Source organism: Rattus rattus, chromosome 3, assembly GCF_011064425.1.
Source record: "Rattus rattus isolate New Zealand chromosome 3, Rrattus_CSIRO_v1, whole genome shotgun sequence".
NCBI classification, from domain to species: domain Eukaryota; kingdom Metazoa; phylum Chordata; class Mammalia; order Rodentia; family Muridae; genus Rattus; species Rattus rattus.
Window position 1 is genome coordinate 200984975 of NC_046156.1, and position 19719 is coordinate 201004693.

Sequence of the window (19719 nt, forward strand, 5' to 3'; positions counted from 1 at the left end):
GGGAGCTACCATAGGTGATCTTTACCGTCCTTAGAGGAGGCACTCATTTGTCGTGACTTTAGAAAGAAGATCAAGATTTTAGAAACTTACATTTGAGCGGCAAACACTAATCAAAATCAAAAACAAAAACAAACAAACAAACAAAAACCTAGGGGGCTTACATAGGCCGGGTGCTGTTTCAGATCCTTAGGGAGATCACCGTGAGCAAAGGCACACAGACATGCTGTGCTCAGGGAGCCTACGTTTATTTTCAAGCAAAATTAGGCAAAACGCAAAGGCCAGATGATGGGTGAAAGTCATCTCTATTCGTTTTCAAGTTTTTAAAGGAGATTTCTCCAGAAGGATGAGTTTTCTTTCATGGTTTCAGATTTTTCTTCAAACCTACTTAGAAGTCTTAGGAACGCTGTCTTTAACTATTCTTTGAGTTTTGAGACTTTATCCTTTCGAGTTAACGATTCTTTATTTTGAGTTTTGAGATGTGAAGATGACCAGAAAATCTTGCCAAGGCCACAGGCCCTCATTTGACGATGCATCTTGAGTCCCTGCCTGAAAACTGTAGTTGATGGCCGCGTAGACATTGGGCTGCACCCATCTCAACCTGAGCAGCAGGTGATGGACAGACCAGAAATCAAAACAGAAGCGGTGTTCCTGTCTGCCCAGAAAGAAAGTGCCCTCAAAGTTATTCCATGGAGAAGCGAGCTTTCCCCATCTGTGAGAAAACGCCACGGTACAGCACTCCTCAGTGAGCACTCCTCAGAAGTAGCTGGTGGAGTGTTATTAGATGTATTTGAATGGGTGAGAGTGAATTACTTAACTTCCCATTACCAGCAGATTCAAAGGTTAGGAGGGTCGCAGGCTCATTCACCTGCACATCACTTATCTTGACCAAAAGCCCAGGAGACTCATTCTGTAAGAACAAAGCTCTCATTACCACTTAATGTTTTTTCCTTAAAGCCTTATTTTAATTCTATGAAGTTTGATCTCAGAAATGTCATAATTAAGGTCTTCAAGAGAAGAATCCTTCAATGCTATTTAAGTACATAATGAATGCCGGTGTTCCACGTCATAAACGAACTAAAAACAACTTTAATCTCTTCTGTAACTATGCTGCCTTACTTGACCCTAAGTGAAGGGTCAAACCGACTTATTAGTCACACAAAAATAATTATGGTGGCTTCTTTAAAATCTCACCTTATTAGTCAGGAATATTAACCTGGCTAATATTAACTGTGTCATAGTTGACAGGCTCTGGCACTATATTTAAACATGAAAAAAGTTTCTGCAAAGGTGAATATTTTGCTAATTCAAAGGATGTCCTTAAAAATGTGCTAGGTCTGGTGGCCGCTCTATGAGGCATTTGTAGGAAGGAAGTACTTTTGAAATTAACCGTGCTCTCCTGGGTCACTATGAGAAGACAGCGGATGTAAGACCGGTCATGTGACCTGTAATCCTGGGTAACAGTTTTGGCGGGAGGGACCCGTTCCTTTGGGGTTGGGAGGGAGAATGACTTTACACACTGTTGCTCTGAAGCCTCACTCGGGAGTTCTCCCAGGGAGCCTGCCCTTTCTGATGCCCCTAGGATTGCGTTTGGGCTCCTTTTCAGATAAAGTAAGAAATGGAAGTCCTAGTCATTGGGCCTAGCCATTTGCCAGCATTTGGCTAACTTGTGTCTTCCTCACCCCATCTGGTGAGGCCTGTATTATCTCCATCTGACAGATGAGCAGACTGAGGACCAGGGTTGGGGGTTGGCATGGCTAACAGCATTAAGTGGCAGGAAGCTTGGATTGATTTTTTTTTTTTCCACAGAATTCACGTTTAATAGATACTTTAACGGGTTGGGGATTTAGCTCAGTGGTAGAGTGCTTGCCTAGGAAGCACAAGGCCCTGGGTTCGGTCCCCAGCTCCGAAAAAAAGAACCAAAAAAAAAATAGATACTTTAAAAAAAAAAAAAGAGAGAGAGAGAGAGAGAGAGAGAGAGAGAGAGAGAGAGAGAGAGAGAGAGAATTAACAGGCTGGTTTCTGTGACTGATAGAAGATGGTCTGCCCAACTGGAAAAAATTTCCTGAACAAAACACCAGTGGCTTATGCTCTAAGATCAAGAATCGACAAATGGGATCTCATAAAACTGCAAAGCTTCTGTAAGGCAAAGGACACTGTGGTTAGGACAAAACGGCAACCAACAGATTGGGAAAAGGTCTTTACCAATCCTACAACAGATAGAGGGCTTATATCCAAAATATACAAAGAACGAAAGAAGTTAGACTGCAGGGAGACAAATAACCCTATTAAAAAATGGGGTTCAGAACTAAACAAAGAATTCACAGCTGAGGAATGCCGAATGGCTGAGAAACACCTAAAGAAATGTTCAACATCTTTAGTCATCAGGGAAATGCAAATCAAAACAATCCTGAGATTTTACCTCACACCAGTGAGAATGGCTAAGATCCAAAACTCAGGTGACAGCAAATGCTGGCGAGGATGTGGAGAAAGAGGAACACTCCTCCATTGTTGGTAGGGTTGCAGACTGGTACAACCATTCTGGAAATCAGTCTGGAGGTTCCTCAGAAAATTGGACATTGAACTACCTGAGGACCCAGCTATACCTCTCTTGGGCATATACCCAAAAGATGCCCCAACATATAACAAAGACATGTGCTCCACTATGTTCATAGCAGCCTTATTTATAATAGCCAGAAGCTGGAAAGAACCCAGATGCCCTTCAACAGAGGAATGGATACAGAAAATGAGGTACATCTACACAATGGAATATTACTCAGCTATCAAAAACAACGACTTTATGAAATTCGTAGGCAAATGGTTGGAACTGGAAAATATCATCCTGAGTGAGGTAACCCAATCACAGAAAAACACACATGGTATGCACTCATTGATAAGTGGCTATTAGCCCAAATGCTAGAATTACCCTAGATGCATAGAACACATGAAACGCAAGACGGATGATCAAAATGTGAATGCTTCACTCCTTCTTTAAAAGGGGAACAAGAATACCCTTGGGAGGGAATAGGGAGGCAAAGTTTAGAACAGAGGCAGAAGGAACACCCATTCAGAGCCTGCCCCACATGTGGCCCATACATATACAGCCACCCAATTAGACAAGATGGATGAAGCAAAGAAGTGCAGGCCAACAGGAACTGGATGTAGATCTCTCCTGAGAGACACAGCCAGAATACAGCAAATACAGAGGCGAATGCCAGCAGCAAACCACTGAACTGAGAACAGGACCTCCGTTGAAGGAATCAGAGAAAGAACTGGAAGAGCTTGAAGGGGCTCGAGACCCCATACGAACAACAATGCCAAGCAACCAGAGCTTCCAGGGACTAAGCTACTACCCAAAGACTATACATGGATTGACCCTGGACTCTGACCTTATAGGTAGCAATGAATATCCTAGTAAGAGCACCAGTGGAAGGGGAAGCCCTTGGTCCTGCCAAGACTGAACCCCCAGTGAACATGACTGTTGGGGGGGGCGTGCAATGGGGGGGAGGATGGGAGGAACACCCATAAAGAAGGGGAGGGTAGGGGTTAGGGGATGTTGGTCCGGAAACCGGGAAAGGAATAACAATCTAAAATGTAAATAAGAAATACTCAAGTTAATAAAAAAAAAATCGATCCCTGCATGACCATAGGGAACGTGCTATCTGTTAAAAAAAAAAAAAAAAAGATGGTCTGCCCATTACCAATAGTGGAAGAAAGGCTAACCACCCCCAGCCCTGTAGGAAAGGCTCATCTGGAATCACACCATATCATGTGTAGAGTACAAATTTCTTCTGGCTGTTCAAAGCTGCTTGGCAGAAAACTGGTCCAGTGCTCCTTCTGCTTAGAGAAATACTCTTTGCTCTTACTGACATCAGGCTTGATGGTATCACTGCCAGGTTTCCAGCCAGCTGGGCACACTTCCCCATGTTTGTCGGTGAACTGGAAGGCCTGGACTAGTCTCAGAATCTCATCCACAGAGTGGCCAACAGGAAGATCATTTATTGTTATCTGGCGAAGGCTACCTTTCTCATCAATAAGAAAGAGGCCCCTGAAAGAGAAACCTTCATCAGCCTTTAAGATTCCATCATCCTGAGCAATGGTGGGCTTGGGATCTGATACCAAAGGAATGCTCATGGGTCCCGATCCTCCTTATTTCTTGGGTGTGTTAATCCATGCCAGATGACAGAAGTGAGAATCCACAGAAGCTCCAATCACTTGGCAGTTGAGCTTCTTAAATTATTCTGCTCTATCACTGAAAGCAATGATCTCCGTGGGACACACAAAAGTAAAGTCAAGAGGGTAAAAAAAGAATACAACATATTTTCCTTTTTAATCACTTAGGCTGATATCTTTGAATTGTCCATCTGGCATAACAGCCGTGGCTTTGAAGTTGGGAGCAGGATGCCCAATTTTTGCATTTCCTGAAGACATCTTGCTATCAGCAGAGTCGAGCTACAGGTCTCACAAACAGAACCAACTGTGAGAACACAGGAAGACGTGCCTCAGCTTGGATTGATTTTTAAAGATTTGTTTATGTATATGAGTACACTGCCACTGTCTTCAGACACACCAGAAGAGGGCATCAGATCCCATTACAGATGGTTGTGAGCCACCATGTGGTTGCTGGGAATTCCTTCAGGACCTCTGGAAGAGCAGTCAGTGCTCTTAACTGTTGAGCCCCACCTCTCCAGCCCCAGATTTTTTTTTTTAACCTAAATGGTACTGGGGCTTAAACCCAGGGCTTCAACCCTGCTTCTGAGCTATAATCACTCCCGCGTGTTGGGGACTGCTCATACACAGTCTTCCTGTTTAATTTGCTCAACAGTCACAGATGTTTTCAGGATCCTTGAGGACTCTAATTTCTCTCTAGAGGCAATCTTGACTCCCGCCTTCCAAAAAATCCATCCCAGAAGTCCAAGTGTCCCCTGCACTGGGCAAAAAAGCACATGAAGGGGCAGTTTAGGCCTCACTGTGGCACCAATTCTAGGACAGTTGTTCACCTGCCCCTCTCTCACACCGACCTTAGCCCACGGTAGGATGTGGGCATGAATTCCCCTCAAAGATGTCTGTGTAACCCTTGGCACCTGTCAATAGATTATGGAAGGAAGGCAAGATTCGGGTCTGGATAGGGTTAGGATGCTAACCATGTTATGTTATGTCCGTAACATAAAGGCAAACCTTTAACCATAGGAGAGGGAGGCAGGTAAATGAAATAGTCAACTGGGACTGAAGAATGCTATGAGCCCAGAGCCCTTGGATGCCGGAAATGACAAAACTGGATGTCCCCCTGGGACAAACCTGCTGACCCTTGAGATCCATTTCAGAATTTGCAGAACTCTAAGTCAAATTTGTTGTTTTAAGTCAGTAAGATGGTACAGGACAAAGGCAACCTCTCCTTCGTCTGAGAGCACAGTTCACCCTCAACACCGCAGCTCGTGGATGGGGACAGCCAGCATGACATCAGTCTCAAGTTAGCAAAGCCCATGGCTCCTAGTGCGGACAGTGAGATGGGATGAAGAGAGCCAGTGAGAGAGCTAGTTAGCCATCGCTGTGAGCAGATCTACAGGCTGGGCTCGGAGAGCCAGCAAGAGCTGGTCAGCATCCACGGTTCTAGCTACCACTGCCTGTAGAGCGCTGTGAACAGAGCTTCTGGTGTTTGTTTTTGACATAGGATCTCACTCTACTCTGAGCTGACCTCAAACTCTGTGGCTCAGGCTGGCCTTGAACTTACAGCAATCCTCCTGGCTCAGCCTCCCACAGCTAGGACTACAGGCATGAACCACCAAACTAATTTATTTGGAGACAGGGTTTCTCTGTGTAGCCCTGGCTGTCCTGGAACTAGCTCTGTAGATCAAGCCAACCCCAAACTCAAGAGATCCACTTGCTTCTGCTTCCAAAGTGCTGGGCCTAACTGTGTCTCGCCATTTTTACTTTTATTTTACTGGCAAGTATAGCTATGTGACAGCATTGTTTCTAAATGCAGTTAGGAAAATCCAGTTAAGCAACTGCTTTGCTATCATTCGCTGTCCTAGCGTCTTTCCTCTGATCGTAGCAGATCAGTGCCAAGGGGACTTCAATAAGGTTGTCTCATGCATTTTCCAGGCAAGGAGGCACACCAAGGTGGCTGCAGGGTTCAAAGTCCAGCTTCCTTCCTTCCTGTTGCTATGATAAAACATTCTGACCAAAGCACCACACAATGGAAAGGATTTATTTGCCTTCTGGTCACAGCCAGTCATTGAGCAAGCCAGGGCAAGAACTTGAGGCAGATTATCAGAAGCAATGGCCCGTGCCTGCTCATGCAAAGGCTCATGGTTTGTCAGCTTTCTCACACAGCTCAGCATCATTTGCTAGGGAATAGTGCTGCCTACAGTGGGCTAGGATCTCCTTGGTCAATCAATAGTGAGGACACGTCTCAGCACACATGCCTGCCTAGAGGCCAGTCTGAGTCAAGTGACCCCTTCACTGAGACTTCCTTAGAGGACAGTAGGCTGGGCCCAGTTGACAGTTAAAGCCAAGTAGTGCAGGGTCCAGAAGAACCCAACACAATCTTAGATGGCAGATACATAGTGGAGGAGCCATAAAGGCAACAGCATGAAGTCCAGACCCAGGTTGAACAGTGGAGGCTGGGATTCTCGAGCAGAAGTTACTGGAACTGTTAGGAAATGAACCAGGGGCCAGCTGTAGAGGATGGACCATAAAAGCAAATCTAATACACAAGTGGCTGCTTCAGAAGCTGCCATGTCCACATGTATAGAGAATTCGTTTTATTAGCCTTTCAATCTTCCTGGATTGTTCAAAGGTAAAAAGGTTTGACCAAAGTTGTCCGACAGTAAAATCTGTTTGGGAACTTGGTTCGCACACCTTTACTCTCAGCAATCGTGGCCGAGGCAGATCCGAGTTGGAGGCTAGCCTGGGCTACACAGGGAGTCCCAGGACAGAAAAACCTCATCTCACCAACAATACGAAGAACCACCATTGACTCTTCAAATGGCCAGACTTTCAGGACGTTTTGAAGGGTTACTTGCCTATATTCTTGTCTTTGCTTAGGTTACCTTCAATAATTTACTCCACTTGCTTTCCTATTCTCAAGTGCTAAAATGACATTCTCAAGCTCACTCGGGAAAATAGACGCTTTAGAGACCAAAAACAAAACTGAAAGACTAAAAAAACAAAAACAAACAAACAAACAAAAAAACCCAAAAACCCGTGGCTGGAAAGGTGGCCCAACAGTTAGGAGCACTGACTGCTGCTTCTGAGGGGACCCAGGTTCAAGTCCCAGCACCTGCAGGGCACCTCACAATTGTAGCTCCCAGATCTGACACCCACCCAGACATACATGCAAGCAAACCATCAATGCAAGTAAAATTTATTTCAAAACAAAATCAAAAACATGTTGCAAAGTTACAAGTACTTCATGAAAATCTCTGTGTCGTTATTTCTTGTCAGTCATACACACACATTTCTTTCCAAGTCAAATGCTGAGATTTGTTTTTATAAAATATAATTGTCAGATTGCCCTTCCAGACTTTTCACAATGAAGCATTTACATTTAATCTACCTAAAAAAGAAAAAAAACCTTATCTCAACCAAACAAACTTTAGGAAAGCATTTTCCACCTCCAAGAGAAGGGACTTCAGAAGTCAAGGGTTGGGGAAACCATACGTGGTTTTGGGTGGTAGCTTAGCGTGCAGGGAGACATTGACAGATGTGGTGGGACACAGGGTGCCAGGGTCGGCAACGGGGCCTTCTTGACTTTCAGGGGTAGGAGGCATTGCGGGGAAGAGGCTGAAGAAAGGAGGGGACAAGAGGGATTGACTCTAAGGCAGCGGGGAGGCGCGGCCTCCAGGGGGAGGTCTGTAGGGCAAGAAACTATTCTCCCCGGTGACAGACGTCTTGGCTAGTAAAGTGTCAAAATGCAAGCCAAGAAAATGGGGGAATGTATCTGTCGCTGGGTCCGATCTAGGGAAAGATGGTTTAAGTAAATGAGTGCTCGTTGCCTTGGGTTAGCCACATGAAGGACAGGAACAAAAAAGGGTCTCTTTGGGACTGGCACAATGTGAGGTTCTATAGATGTGGAAGGCAGGGAGTCAGGGAATCAGGGATACTCCAGGATCCTTTCTAGAACATGGTGCTGGGTCAAGATTATACATTTGGAAAGAAGTGGACGGGGTTCCTGGATAAACAATCTTATCTTCGTTTCCATGCTCTTCCCCTGAAAGACTCGCGGTGGGAGGAGTCTTTGGTGTTTAGAGAACCTTCTGGCTTAAAAACCTTCAGGCTTAAGGCACTGCAAGGAGGTAGCTATGTGGACCATCCTGTGTACCTGAACCAGGCTACTGACTTGGGGGCACTGCCCCGCCTATAGCCTATGGTTAGGTTTACACATGGAGCAGTCGTGCTACTGCACGACCCTGGTGATCACATCGTTGTCGTCATCGTGGATGTCCGGGTCCTCCTTGGGGAGCAGAGGCAGGGGAGAGGGCGGTGCCGAGACCTGTGCATTGGGATTTGCTTTGGGGCTCTGCGTCTTCATCCAGGCACTGAACGCTTCACGCTCTGCTTGTAGCTGGCTGCGCGCCTGCTCCAAGCAGAGCGCCTCCTGCTGCAGAGCCTGGTGCCTGCGTTCCAGCTCGAGTTCCGCCTGCTTTAGGGCCATCTCGCGCCGCTCCAGCTCCACCTCACGCAGGCTGCCCCGCACAGCCAGCGCGCCCATCTGCTCCAACAGAAGTGCCCAGTCGCCCTCAGCAGCCACCGTGGAGCTGTGCTGCGGCGGGCAGGACGTGGCGGGCTTCACGCTCGGAGCAGCGCTCTTCTTCAGCTCCCGCAGGTGCGTGTCACTCAGGTGCCGCCACAGTGCCCGCGTCCACATCTGGAAGCTGGGGAGGCCGCCCACTTGCTCCCCGCACAGGCGGCAGGTGGCCCAGGCGCTCATCATTCTGTGCCTAGGCTGAGCTGGGTCCAGGTGGAAGTAGCCCCAGGCCTCGGAGTATGATGGACCCGCAGGTGCAGGACACGGGCCGCCCTGTTCTGCAGGGTCGTCAGGCCTCCGGCTGTCTTCCATGGTCTTCCGGGGCTCTTCACTCCTCATTCCTTCCGCAGTGTCTGCATGGAGGCGGGGAGAACAGTAATTATACACACAGATCTGATGAACTTAGTTGAGGACAAACTACTGTTTATGATACAAACCTTGTGGTATTTTTCCTCTCCTCCTTAATATTCAGCATTAAGTGCCAATGCTTAATCAAAAAATGTTAGAGATGTGTGCTAAGCGTTCTCTTCTGAAGTATCTTGGTGTACCGTGTAGATCAAGAAATGGAGCTAAGGGGTTGGGGATTTAGCACAGTGGTAGAGCGCTTGCCTAGCAAGTGCAAGGCCCTGGGTTCGGTCCCCAGCTCCGGGGGGAAAAAAAAAAGAAGAAGAAGAAATGGAGCTAAATGCTGGATATGTAGCTTGCCCAGCATGCACAAGTGACTAGATGCGATCCCAAACACCACATATTTGGAGTGGAGGTTATAACGATGTACTTATAAGAAAACTGGCCACATTGGAAGCCAGAAGCTTTCGAAGTCTGCACGTTTTAGGAACTCAGCAGATGTAAAGCAGAGCTTTAAGTTAGATGGTAGGCCAGGTCTCTCTCAGTGACTCTCAGTGACCTTAAGTCCTGGACCATCCCCTAGGTTCCAAAGTAGAAAGATGTGACCAGGATAACTCAGGATGGTCTTGGAGTTTGTAGGACACAAAGACAAATCCCACGGAAGAGCCTTGACTAGCAGGAAAATGACTAGTGAATGCCCATCTAGGATCCTCCATTCCTGAGCATGTCAGGTACTCAACCACATGGCCAAGTCTTTATTGTTCATATTAATGGCCCCCTCATATTTAGAAGATAAAGCTTGTTTGATACTTTGTTATGGGCCTGGGAAAGAAATCTAATTGTTTATGCTTTGTCTGCTAAAGTATCCACACAAAAGAGACCCAAACAGTATCGTGAAGGTAATGACCAAGTCTTGCAGGCATCACGGCATGGGTGCCAAGATCGGACAAAATGTTTGTGGAACTGCTGCTCTCCTATCTTTACATGGCTTCAGGGGATTAAACTCAGGTTACCAGGCCATGGGCAAGCACTTGAGCTGCTGAGCCATCACACGGGCCCAGTGACTAAGACACTCACCCACACAACTCCCTGCCCCTCCACCCAAGAGAGCTGTAAAAAGGTGGCATTTGGAACAAATTGGAACAAGTTGGAAATGGATCAGATGTGTGGAGCTAGACAAACTCTGAAAGTTAAAACAGAACACTTAAGACTTGTTGAGCCCTTCTGATGACTTCTCAGGAAGCACTATGGCCAAGGAGAGCCAATCTCACTGAGCTAGCCAGTGACTGCTCACTCTGCCAGAAATCTGTTAAGGCAATAAAACTGCAGACAAAGACCAGGAAAAAAAATATATATGCTATATAAATATAAACATGATGTACATAGATATGTTATGCACAGGGAGAGATTTGAGTTCTCAACTTTACAAAATGGGCTTAAACAGCCAGAGATGACAGTGGGTGTGCGTCCAATACCCATTTCCTAGGTCCAGATCACAGTGCAGTGATCTAGAAAACAGCAAGAGAAGCTACAGAAAACTACCCCTGCGCATTTTGAAATCAGATCACAACATTTTCAAAAAGAAGGGATCTTGAGAAACTCAGGGAGGAAATTCAAAAATCCCTAGAACCAAGTAAACATGAAAGCAAAACTCACCGGCACCTCTGGGGTGCAGCCTAGGCAGCTTGAAGAGGAAGATTCATAGCTATGCATGCTTATATTAAAAACCCAGAGAGGCCACAATAAATGGACCTGTGATGTACCCCAGGTCTACAGAAAGAAGTCAAATGCCAGAAGAGTGGATGGCAGGAAGTTATGACACAATGAAATTTAAGCTAAATGAGTAATATATAAAAAACAAGTTCTTTGAAGAGAAAAGGCCTTAAGATTGACAACCCTGTAGCCAGAGAATGAGATGTCTGTTTTTATGAAACTAGAGATGAGCTGAAGCATGCTACATCAGCTGCTAACGAATCCTGTGAGATTAGCAAGTGTTTACGATGTTTTCCGAAGTACTGTAAAATCTAGGAGCAGATAAACTCCCAGCTGCTTATGGCTTACCTAACGTATGCTGGAGGGAGTGAACAATTTAAACAGCTCTGTACCAGGCAATAGCATTGTCTTCCAACAGAGGAGGGCAGTGTCACTGCTGAATTCTGCCAAACATTCAGAAACTAATACAGATGTGCCTCAAAGCCATTCCATAAAACAGAAAAAGCAACACTACCCAAACTCTACACCAAGCCAAGATTACCTCTGTGCCAAGACCAGATATAGATACAAGAGAGAAACTAAACTACAGAACAATATCCCTGATCGCAGTAGACACTTAGGTATGTTCTATCCCTCATTTCATCAGTGCTTTTGTGGGAAGGGATAGTGAACTTTCCAAAGGTCTTTCCTGTACCTATTGAAAAGATCATGTTGTTGACTTTAAGTCTATATATGTTACTCTTACATTTATAGAGTTTACATGTTAAAACATCTTTGCTATATATGGGCAAAATAGTAGCCAATGCTATATACATAATGGGGAAAGACTGAAAGCATTTTCTCTAAAGACAGGGTGCCCATTCTCTCTGCCCTTGTTCAGTAGAGTATTCAACGCCTTAGCTAGTGTGGGGAGAAAGGCAGAGTCTTACCTAAACCAAAATGGCTATCGTAAAGAATACCATCACCAACAATGGAGAAAAAAGGTGCCCCTTTCTAAGGCTGGTGGGAATGGATACTCACTCATCAGTATGGGGTGTGGGGGTTCCTCAGAAATCAATAGTGTAGGATCTATCTGTATTACACATGATTATGTGTGAACAATTCAAGGTCAACATGCCACAGAACGTTTACACACCCATGTTTCTTGCTGAACTGTTCGTTAGAGTCAAGATATGGAGGCAGTAGCAAAGAAATGGCTTAGCTTAGTCAGGAGCACACATTGCCAGCACCCACTCTGTGTGACAAGCGGCTCCCGGGGTGCTTATGTGCACACACACCCTATATACGCAATGAAAAGTGACCAGCTTAGAGGTCTACCAACGGAGGGCTGAAGAGGAGGCAGAAGACCCATGCAGACCCGCGAAAGTATGACATCACAGAAAAGTGGATGGACGGAGCTGTATATAGAGCGAGTGAGCCACTCGGACGGAGCTGTACATAGAGCGAGTGAGCCACTCGGACAAATGCCACTTCCGCCTCACACACAGAAAGTAAAGTTTATACACGAATGGACAAGTAGAGAAGAGAGTCTAAAGGGCTAGGGAGGGGACAAGAAAGGATTACCGAATACATGCACCATAGGAGCAGAAGGTAGAACCATTTAGGGGACTAAGGGACAGCAAGATGTGTGAGGTGGGCAGAGAAAAACTGGAGATACAGCTACGCAGGAAAATGTCGGCGAAGCCCAGGTCTCCTCACGCTGACCAATTATTCTAAGGAGTACCTAGAACAAGATTTTATATTAGAAGCAGATTATCTAGCTTTATCTAAAATTTTCTATATACCCTAATTGTTAAGAATTCCACTTCCTTCTGCCATGATCTACCTTGCAGAGCTCTTTTTAATTACTAGACACAGAGGACGGGATGCTGTTCTACTGAGCCTGTATACTTTATTTCATACGTTTAAAAGGATTTGACTACCGCCTCGCCATTTGACAGGCATGTGAGCTTGCACATTTGTATTTTCACTGTGTGGAGGGTTCAGAGTCCCCATTGCTTATGCACTTCTAACAATGCCAGGGGTGACCCATCACTGTCAAGCTTTTTATGCCCCTGTGGGCTGCGGGCTGGGCTTCCTGTAAATTCTGGGATGCTGAGAGCAGGAGCCACATATGCGGTCTGCTGGAAGTTAAGGTGAAAGCTAGGGTGAAATGCTCCTCACCTTCGGGGGTGGGAGTGGGGGGCAGGAAACACTACAATGTGGGCCAGCACAGTACTGCCCCTCCAGGGTGCTGGAGAGGAGGCTCTTTGCCTGGCTAGCCCTTTACTGTTGGAGGTCTTAACCAATGGAAGGCAGCACGGTATGAACTGCTCCACCTTCTCGGTCCTCCATAGCGGACTGCATCCTGGCTCCCGAAGATACGACTTCATCAGGGTGGAACCCCTGCCCTACACCTGCCCAGTCCTGGAATATAGCCCGGGGCCCATTTCAGCTTTACCTGGAGTGCAGCAGAAAGCCCATCCATCTGCTCACCACAACACAACACACCACGTGATCTTACGACAGGATTTTTAAAAAGCAAGCAAACTAGGCCAAGAAACATGGGCAGGCAAATGACCTCAGGGCCAACTTAAATGTCTGTGGAAAGGCAATTCTGTTCAGGAACTGCTATGCGGGCAAGAGCAAGGGTGCCACTTTACATCCACTACCCTAACTGAGGTGGGCAGGTATAACCGTCAAAGTCAGGGAGGGACAGACAGACAGGGCACACTCGCTTTCCTACCAAAGATCTGAGCTTTGAGGAAAGCCATCTGAACTTTCTGCACTAGTTAGAAATAGGTGAATTTATTCTGTAGAACTAAAGGTACCAGCACGTGGAGTCATATGTGGTGGGACAATACTGATGGGGTACATCAGTATTTAGGATGGGCACTAGAGCTGAGTGTAAACATCTGGGTACAACAGGGTATATTACATGAAGTCATTAAAAGATGGAGTCTCCCAGGTAGTCTAGAGGAAGGGGTACTAGATGGTGTAAAGTGTGTATAAAATCCCAGCATTTCTAGAGAATACCAGATTACCACACTGCTGTAAAGTATTGTAAAGATATAGACGGTCTTTAATCCTGATGTAGCTACATTCTAATGAGCCCAACAGACAAGGAAAGTACTGTGAGAAGAAGCTGGCTTTAATACGGTTAACCTACCAGGCACCGTGGCTGAGCACTGCAGTGCATTACAGAATATCAGCCACTTCCTCTCATGACTGCAAGGCTCCCAGGAGCTGCTGAGGGACATTTCTGCCCAGCTACCTGTGCTGTGTGCTGCTAGCCAGAAAACGTCAAGTGTCAAAATTCAAAATATGGCTTCTACTGAATGTCTATCACTTTCATACCACCGTATAGTGTCCAAAACTAAAATATGGAGCCGTCTCCAGAGATAGACTAAGAAAAGGAGAAACGCTGAGGTGTAAGGTGGGCGAGGTCGAGGAGGGGAAATAGTAAACAAAAAAAGCCATAATCTGAGAAATATGGGTGCTATGCCTATACCGTACTACAATGTATGTGGCAGGATCTATATGTAAGTAAAAAGCAACTTTTAATAAACAACCCTTGGCATCTCAGCTATGAGTTCAGGTGGGAGCAGACCTTAAGGAGGCTGGAGGAAGACAGTGCCAAGGGCAAGGCCCTTGTTGAGATGAGACACGTGGGAGATCCACATGCACAAGGGCTCGCCATCTGGAGAGAAGACATGAGCCTATGGGGTCATAAGCGTAGCATGGTTCCCCTGTGCCTTGTACCACACAGGAGATTCTCTCCACAAGCAGCAGAGGATGTGACGGGGGAGGAAGGAGCTCAACCTGCTCCTGTTTGGGAGAGCAGACACCTGGCTGCATTTACAGAGGTCTACCTCCCCAAATTCAGATTATGTGTTTGTAAAAGGGTTGTGGAGATGGGGGCTGCCTGACTTCAGTGCCTTGCAGATTTACTACAGAGGAGTGACTGGTACCGCCTGCTCAGGTGTGCCAGCACTGACACTGTAGTGGAGCAGCACTGGGGTACATTCAAGATGGAATCCTAAGAGATTCATAGTGCCCAAAGCAAACCAGAAAGAATCAGAGACCCATCACTATCGCGCCTCAGGATGATTTCCACTTCCTAAATGGACCTTCACATAGAAACAGATCTCTCATTCACTCAGGCTCAGAACTATGGAAGATGGGCTAGCCCAGGCTGGGCGATGCCCACATCTCTAGTAATCAGCACCAGATAACAATGCATGCCCCTTTATTATGTGTGTAGCTAACAGAAAATGAAGGACAGACCTTTCGTTTTCCTTAGACGCTTTTAAAACCTGGCACAAAAGTTTGCTTATGCCTTTACTCTCGTCCAAACTCTCTCCAAAGAAATGGTCACCGTGCACCCGCTCAGCGTTCCACGGGGCCTGCTGCTGACCAGTGGAGAAGAACAGTGCACACTGTCTTCCAAAACTCACTGCCTGGGGGCAGGCAGGAAGCAAGATTTCCAATAATTCTGGTATCCTCAGTTAAAATCAGGTCAGCGTTTGGCTTGAGAAAAAGAGTTCGACTTTGTTAGTATATAACTAGGCTTCCGAGTTCGCATTTTAAAGTTAAACACATTCAAGCTACTTAAGGACTAGTAGGAAAAAGTCAACTTAATGGAGAAGTCTGAGTCCCATGTCAGAGGGCGAAAGCGCTGGGTGAAAAAGCTTATAGTGAGAGCTGTCCTGGCAGGGGGAGAGCTCCACTCTGGCACGGTGCCTCTACGTTTTCCTGTGGCTGAACTTCACTTGGGAGTCTCCTCTGGAAGGAGCGATTTAAGTCTGCATCTGTGGGAGAGGACAGATTCCCGTGGATCTTCCCCGCATTTGAGTCTATCTTGAACTTACTAGCAACCTATCCAATTAAATCCAGACTCCTCAGTATGACTTCCCCAAACACCAACACACTGGAGGAAGTCATTAAAACCTGGAAATCGAGATGGCTCGGCAGGTAAAGGCACCTGAAACCAAGCCTGATGACGAGTTAGAACGCTAGGACTCGCTGGTGTAAGGAGAGATTGTCCTGACCTCTACACACATGGGCACTCACATTACACATAGATGCGAAACCTGTAACTATAGTCATACATTTCTATGTATGATATATATACACACATATAGGTACAGCTGTAAGATTAAGACAAGCATTTGTACACTCTTATTCTTTTGTTTTTTTGATGGAGCCGCTAACCTCCATCAGCTTCCAACACCTGTTAAAGAGTCCTGGTTCGGGCTGGAGAGATGGCTCAGTGGTTAAGAGCACTGACTGCTCTTCCAGAGGTCCTGAGTTCAAATCCCAGCAACCACATGGTGGCTCACAACCACCTGTAATGAGATCTGGGGTCATCTTCTGGCCACAGGCACACATGCAGACAGAAAGTTGTATGATGTATACATAATAAATAAATAAATTTAAAAAAAAAAGAGAGTCCTGGTTTCTCTCGCACTTCTTACCTTACCCTACCCTAAACTCTCCAGCCCATGGGCAGGTTTCCCTTCCCCCAGGCTTTGATCGCTACATAACTCAGCCATTTTAGCTACTCAGTCCCTTGCCTTCTTGGCTCTTAGCCCCTTCCTGCCTCTCTTCCCCCTCCTCTCTCAGGGCTCCCTTCAGTTTGGACCTTCCGGTTGCCTCTGGTTGTGCTCTCCCCCTTAGATCTACAATAAGCTTAATCAACCAGCCCTGGGACACCCTGGCTTCATTTTCCATTCGCCCTAAAGCCCGGTGCTCCGACGTTTCGGCCGTTCCTTGCATAAGGTCATACAAACCATCCAAGATCGCTATGTTTGCACACTAAGAATTGGGTAGGCCAGAGGCCAGAGGACCAGGAGATGTCTTCAGAAGGAAACAAGTGAGGTGCAGTCTTGTTTGTCCTTCTGAAGTCGATCACTTCAGCTGAGTTTGCCAGGCAGAGTAATAAACATGTATGTGTTGACTGAGCCCGGATCTAACATGAAAACCTGACATTATGAAACTCTCGGATTATGTGAGACACTAACAGCGCCTCTGCTTACCCCACCCAACAGTGGTTTAAATCAGAGCAAACACAACTGAGTAATTAGCTTTCCCGACTGTAGGGCCAACTGAGCTATAATCCACTCACCTGTGATCGGTCCAGTTCTGCTCACCTATTTAGTTTCCAGCCTTGGACTCTTCATAAATAGACCCAGACAACTCGGAAAGTTAGTCTAATTATTAGCCTGAAGTCACACATGAATTAAAAGCTGGTAAAGAGATGGCTCAGTGGTTACGAGCACTAGCTCTTCCAGAGGGCCAGAGTTCTATTCCCAGCATCCATCTGTTCCTAATTGCCCGTAACTCCAGCTCTGTGGAATCTGACACTCTGGTTTCCACAGGCATCTTCCTGTTACGTGCACATGCGGGTGGGGGTGGGGACATACACACACAAAAAAAATTTAAGTCAATAAAAATGACTTCAAGCGCTTGCCTAGCAAGCGCAAGGCCCTGGGTTCGGTCCCCAGCTCCGAGGAAAAAAAACAAAAGAAAAAAAATGACTTCAAAGTATTGTGAAACGAAGGGTTAGGTGTGAAAGTGTTCAGAAAGGTTTTACATGGGTACTAAAAAAAGACTGGGCTCAGCTATTTAGTGAAGCGAAAAGGCTACCTGAATGCTTTAAGCTAAACTCTTAGCTATTTCTGCCATTAGCTAAAAGCCACCAAAGCACTATTAATGTATTTAAAATTATATATATATATATGTATATATATATATATATCCATAATCCAGGAATCACCAGGTATGGTGGCCCATGAATTTAATCCCAGCACTTTGGAGGCAGAGTCAGGTAATCTCCGAGATGGAGGTCAGCCTGGTCTACACAGGCGAGTTCTAAGTCATCCACGGAAACAGTGAAACTCAGTCTTAAAAAAATTCAGGAACACCACTAATTACCTCAACTCACGAAACTAATTATTCAACAGCTGCTCTAAACACCTCTTTGGAGCTCAGCCAGGGCAGGTTATTTCTTTTCTTCCAATGAAGAATTTTTTTTGGAAAGCTTTGCGACAGCCACAGAAGGCTTGCACAACCAAAGGCTCCAGTGTGCTCCTTTGTTTGTGTCTGGTGGAGGAGGGGATTCTGGTTTACACTGGTTTTCTTCCCCCCCCGCCCCCCCCCGTCCCCCTCGCCCCCCCCCCGCACAGGTGGGAGACATTAACCAAGTCACAATTAGCGCCAAGGGGCCCCTGGTGGACAAACTGCCACAGGCTGGGCTCAGAGTCGGTCTTCACCGAGGCAACTTTAAGGCGACAGTTTTTCCCCTCTATCCCCCGAAGCTGGTTAACCACAGAGAGCGCAGAAGCCCCCAGAAGGCTCTGGAAACCCACACGCTGGGCCCCTCCGCCAAACCCACCCCCACCTCCCAAAACCCCAGGCTGTGGCCCCGGAGCACACGGCCTGGGGGCTCCCGAAGTCCCCGCGGACCCCCGAGACCACTGCAGCCCCCGCGTTGTCCCCGTGGTCACAGGCGTCCCCGTCACTCCCTCCACGACAGCCACGCCGCCTAGCCCCAGCCAACCACGCTCACCCGGACACCGCGATGATCGCCCCTCGCCTCCAGGCTCCTCGCAGACATTTTGTCCCGGACGGAAAGGGCCGATTCCCCCTTAAAGACACAGCGCTCAATTCGCGCGTCTGGGGGCGTCCAGGGGGGCGGTGACGCGTGGTCTGGACGCCCGGGCGCCCCTGCTAAACCATCCGGCCCCGGAGGGTTTAGAGTAACGTGTGGAGAATTAGTTTAAGGAATTGGAACTTGTCGGGGTTTTTAAACGGTGCAATAATAGCGCAGGGATGCTGAAAACGTTTTAACCGTGGCTCTGCACGTTTGCGTTAACCTTCCAAGACCTGGGCTCAGCTGGTCCAGGTCCTCAGCTGGGCGCACTGCTCGCATTCTTTCAGTTTAAGGCCCCTAATGGGGCAAAAAGTCAGAAGTGCTTGCAATCAAGGTCTAAAGAGGAAAAGGTGTTCGCTCAAACCACCAGCACAGGGGACTACTTTTGTCTTCATTATATTCAGTAACAGCGTCTGCGTGATTTACAACAATTACATGAGCCGCCAGCAGCTGCGTTCTAAGGCGGGTTTCCGTATTCCACGCTCCGGGTGGAAAGATAAACCTTTTCAAGACCGGCCCGCTGACGGCCGGGTGAGAGCTTTGGGGCTTTGCAGGTTGAGGGGCAATCCTGTTGTGTAGCGTTTGCTGTTCCAGCGGTTCAAATATTCCCACCATATAGATATTTAATCTGCAAGTAGTCGTAAGTAAGTGACTTGCCAAATTCAAGAATGCACCAGTTAGCTGCCACATTCTGCCCTTTATTCATAAAAGCAAAACAAACCCCTCACTAACTTGTTGCTTTTTTAACTCGGTGTTTTTGCGTGTGGTGGTGGTGGGGTCTGTGCATGCATGGGTGCAGTGTCAGTGGAATCCAGAAGAGGGCAATGGATCGTCCCTAACTTTTTTTTAACCCACAGAATCCCTCTTCAACCCACATACTGCTCTGCTCCCATTCTATTGGTCAAGTAAGTCACATGAACAATGGGCGAGAAGCCTTGGGAGCCAAAAGACAATAAACAAAAAGACATAAAAAGAAACAAAGTATTTTGTAAGTAGTACAGTCCATGTGACCTGCTTTGCTTCCAGTGGTTTAGAAATGGAGGTGCTGGGAATAAACCCTTGGCCTAGCTCGTGAGAAGCACAGGTTTTGCCATGAACTATTATAGCCCACCTAATTAAAAAAAAACAAAAACAAACAACTGATAGCTTACTTGTCGCCCTTTTACTATGCCAAGAATTTCAGAGGAAAAAAATCTTGTGTGACATTTTGAAAGGATTAATTTTGCAATGAAAAAATTAGTATAATAGATTCCTTACACCTCTTTAAAGTTTTGTTTTTTTT

The 19719-nt window shown here is 46.6% G+C and overlaps 1 protein-coding gene, 1 non-coding gene and 1 pseudogene across 2 annotated transcripts; all 3 read right to left on the minus strand.

Annotated features, from left to right (window-relative positions):
* Positions 1-3744: 3744 nt before the first annotated feature.
* On the minus strand, positions 3745-4495 carry LOC116896053 (annotated as a pseudogene).
* A 2854-nt stretch (positions 4496-7349) lies between these two features.
* Positions 7350-18817, minus strand: Zbed3 (zinc finger BED-type containing 3). The gene is made up of 2 exons (XM_032899013.1): positions 18354-18817; positions 7350-9099 (listed from the first exon to the last, which is right to left on the minus strand). Exon 2 carries the CDS (start codon positions 9083-9085, stop codon positions 8396-8398), a length of 690 nt encoding a protein of 229 aa, XP_032754904.1. The 5' UTR covers positions 9086-9099; positions 18354-18817; the 3' UTR covers positions 7350-8395.
* Positions 13001-13137, minus strand: LOC116897634. Its single transcript, XR_004387613.1, has one exon. It is a non-coding gene; the product is annotated as a small nucleolar RNA SNORA47 (small nucleolar RNA).
* Positions 18818-19719: the final 902 nt, after the last annotated feature.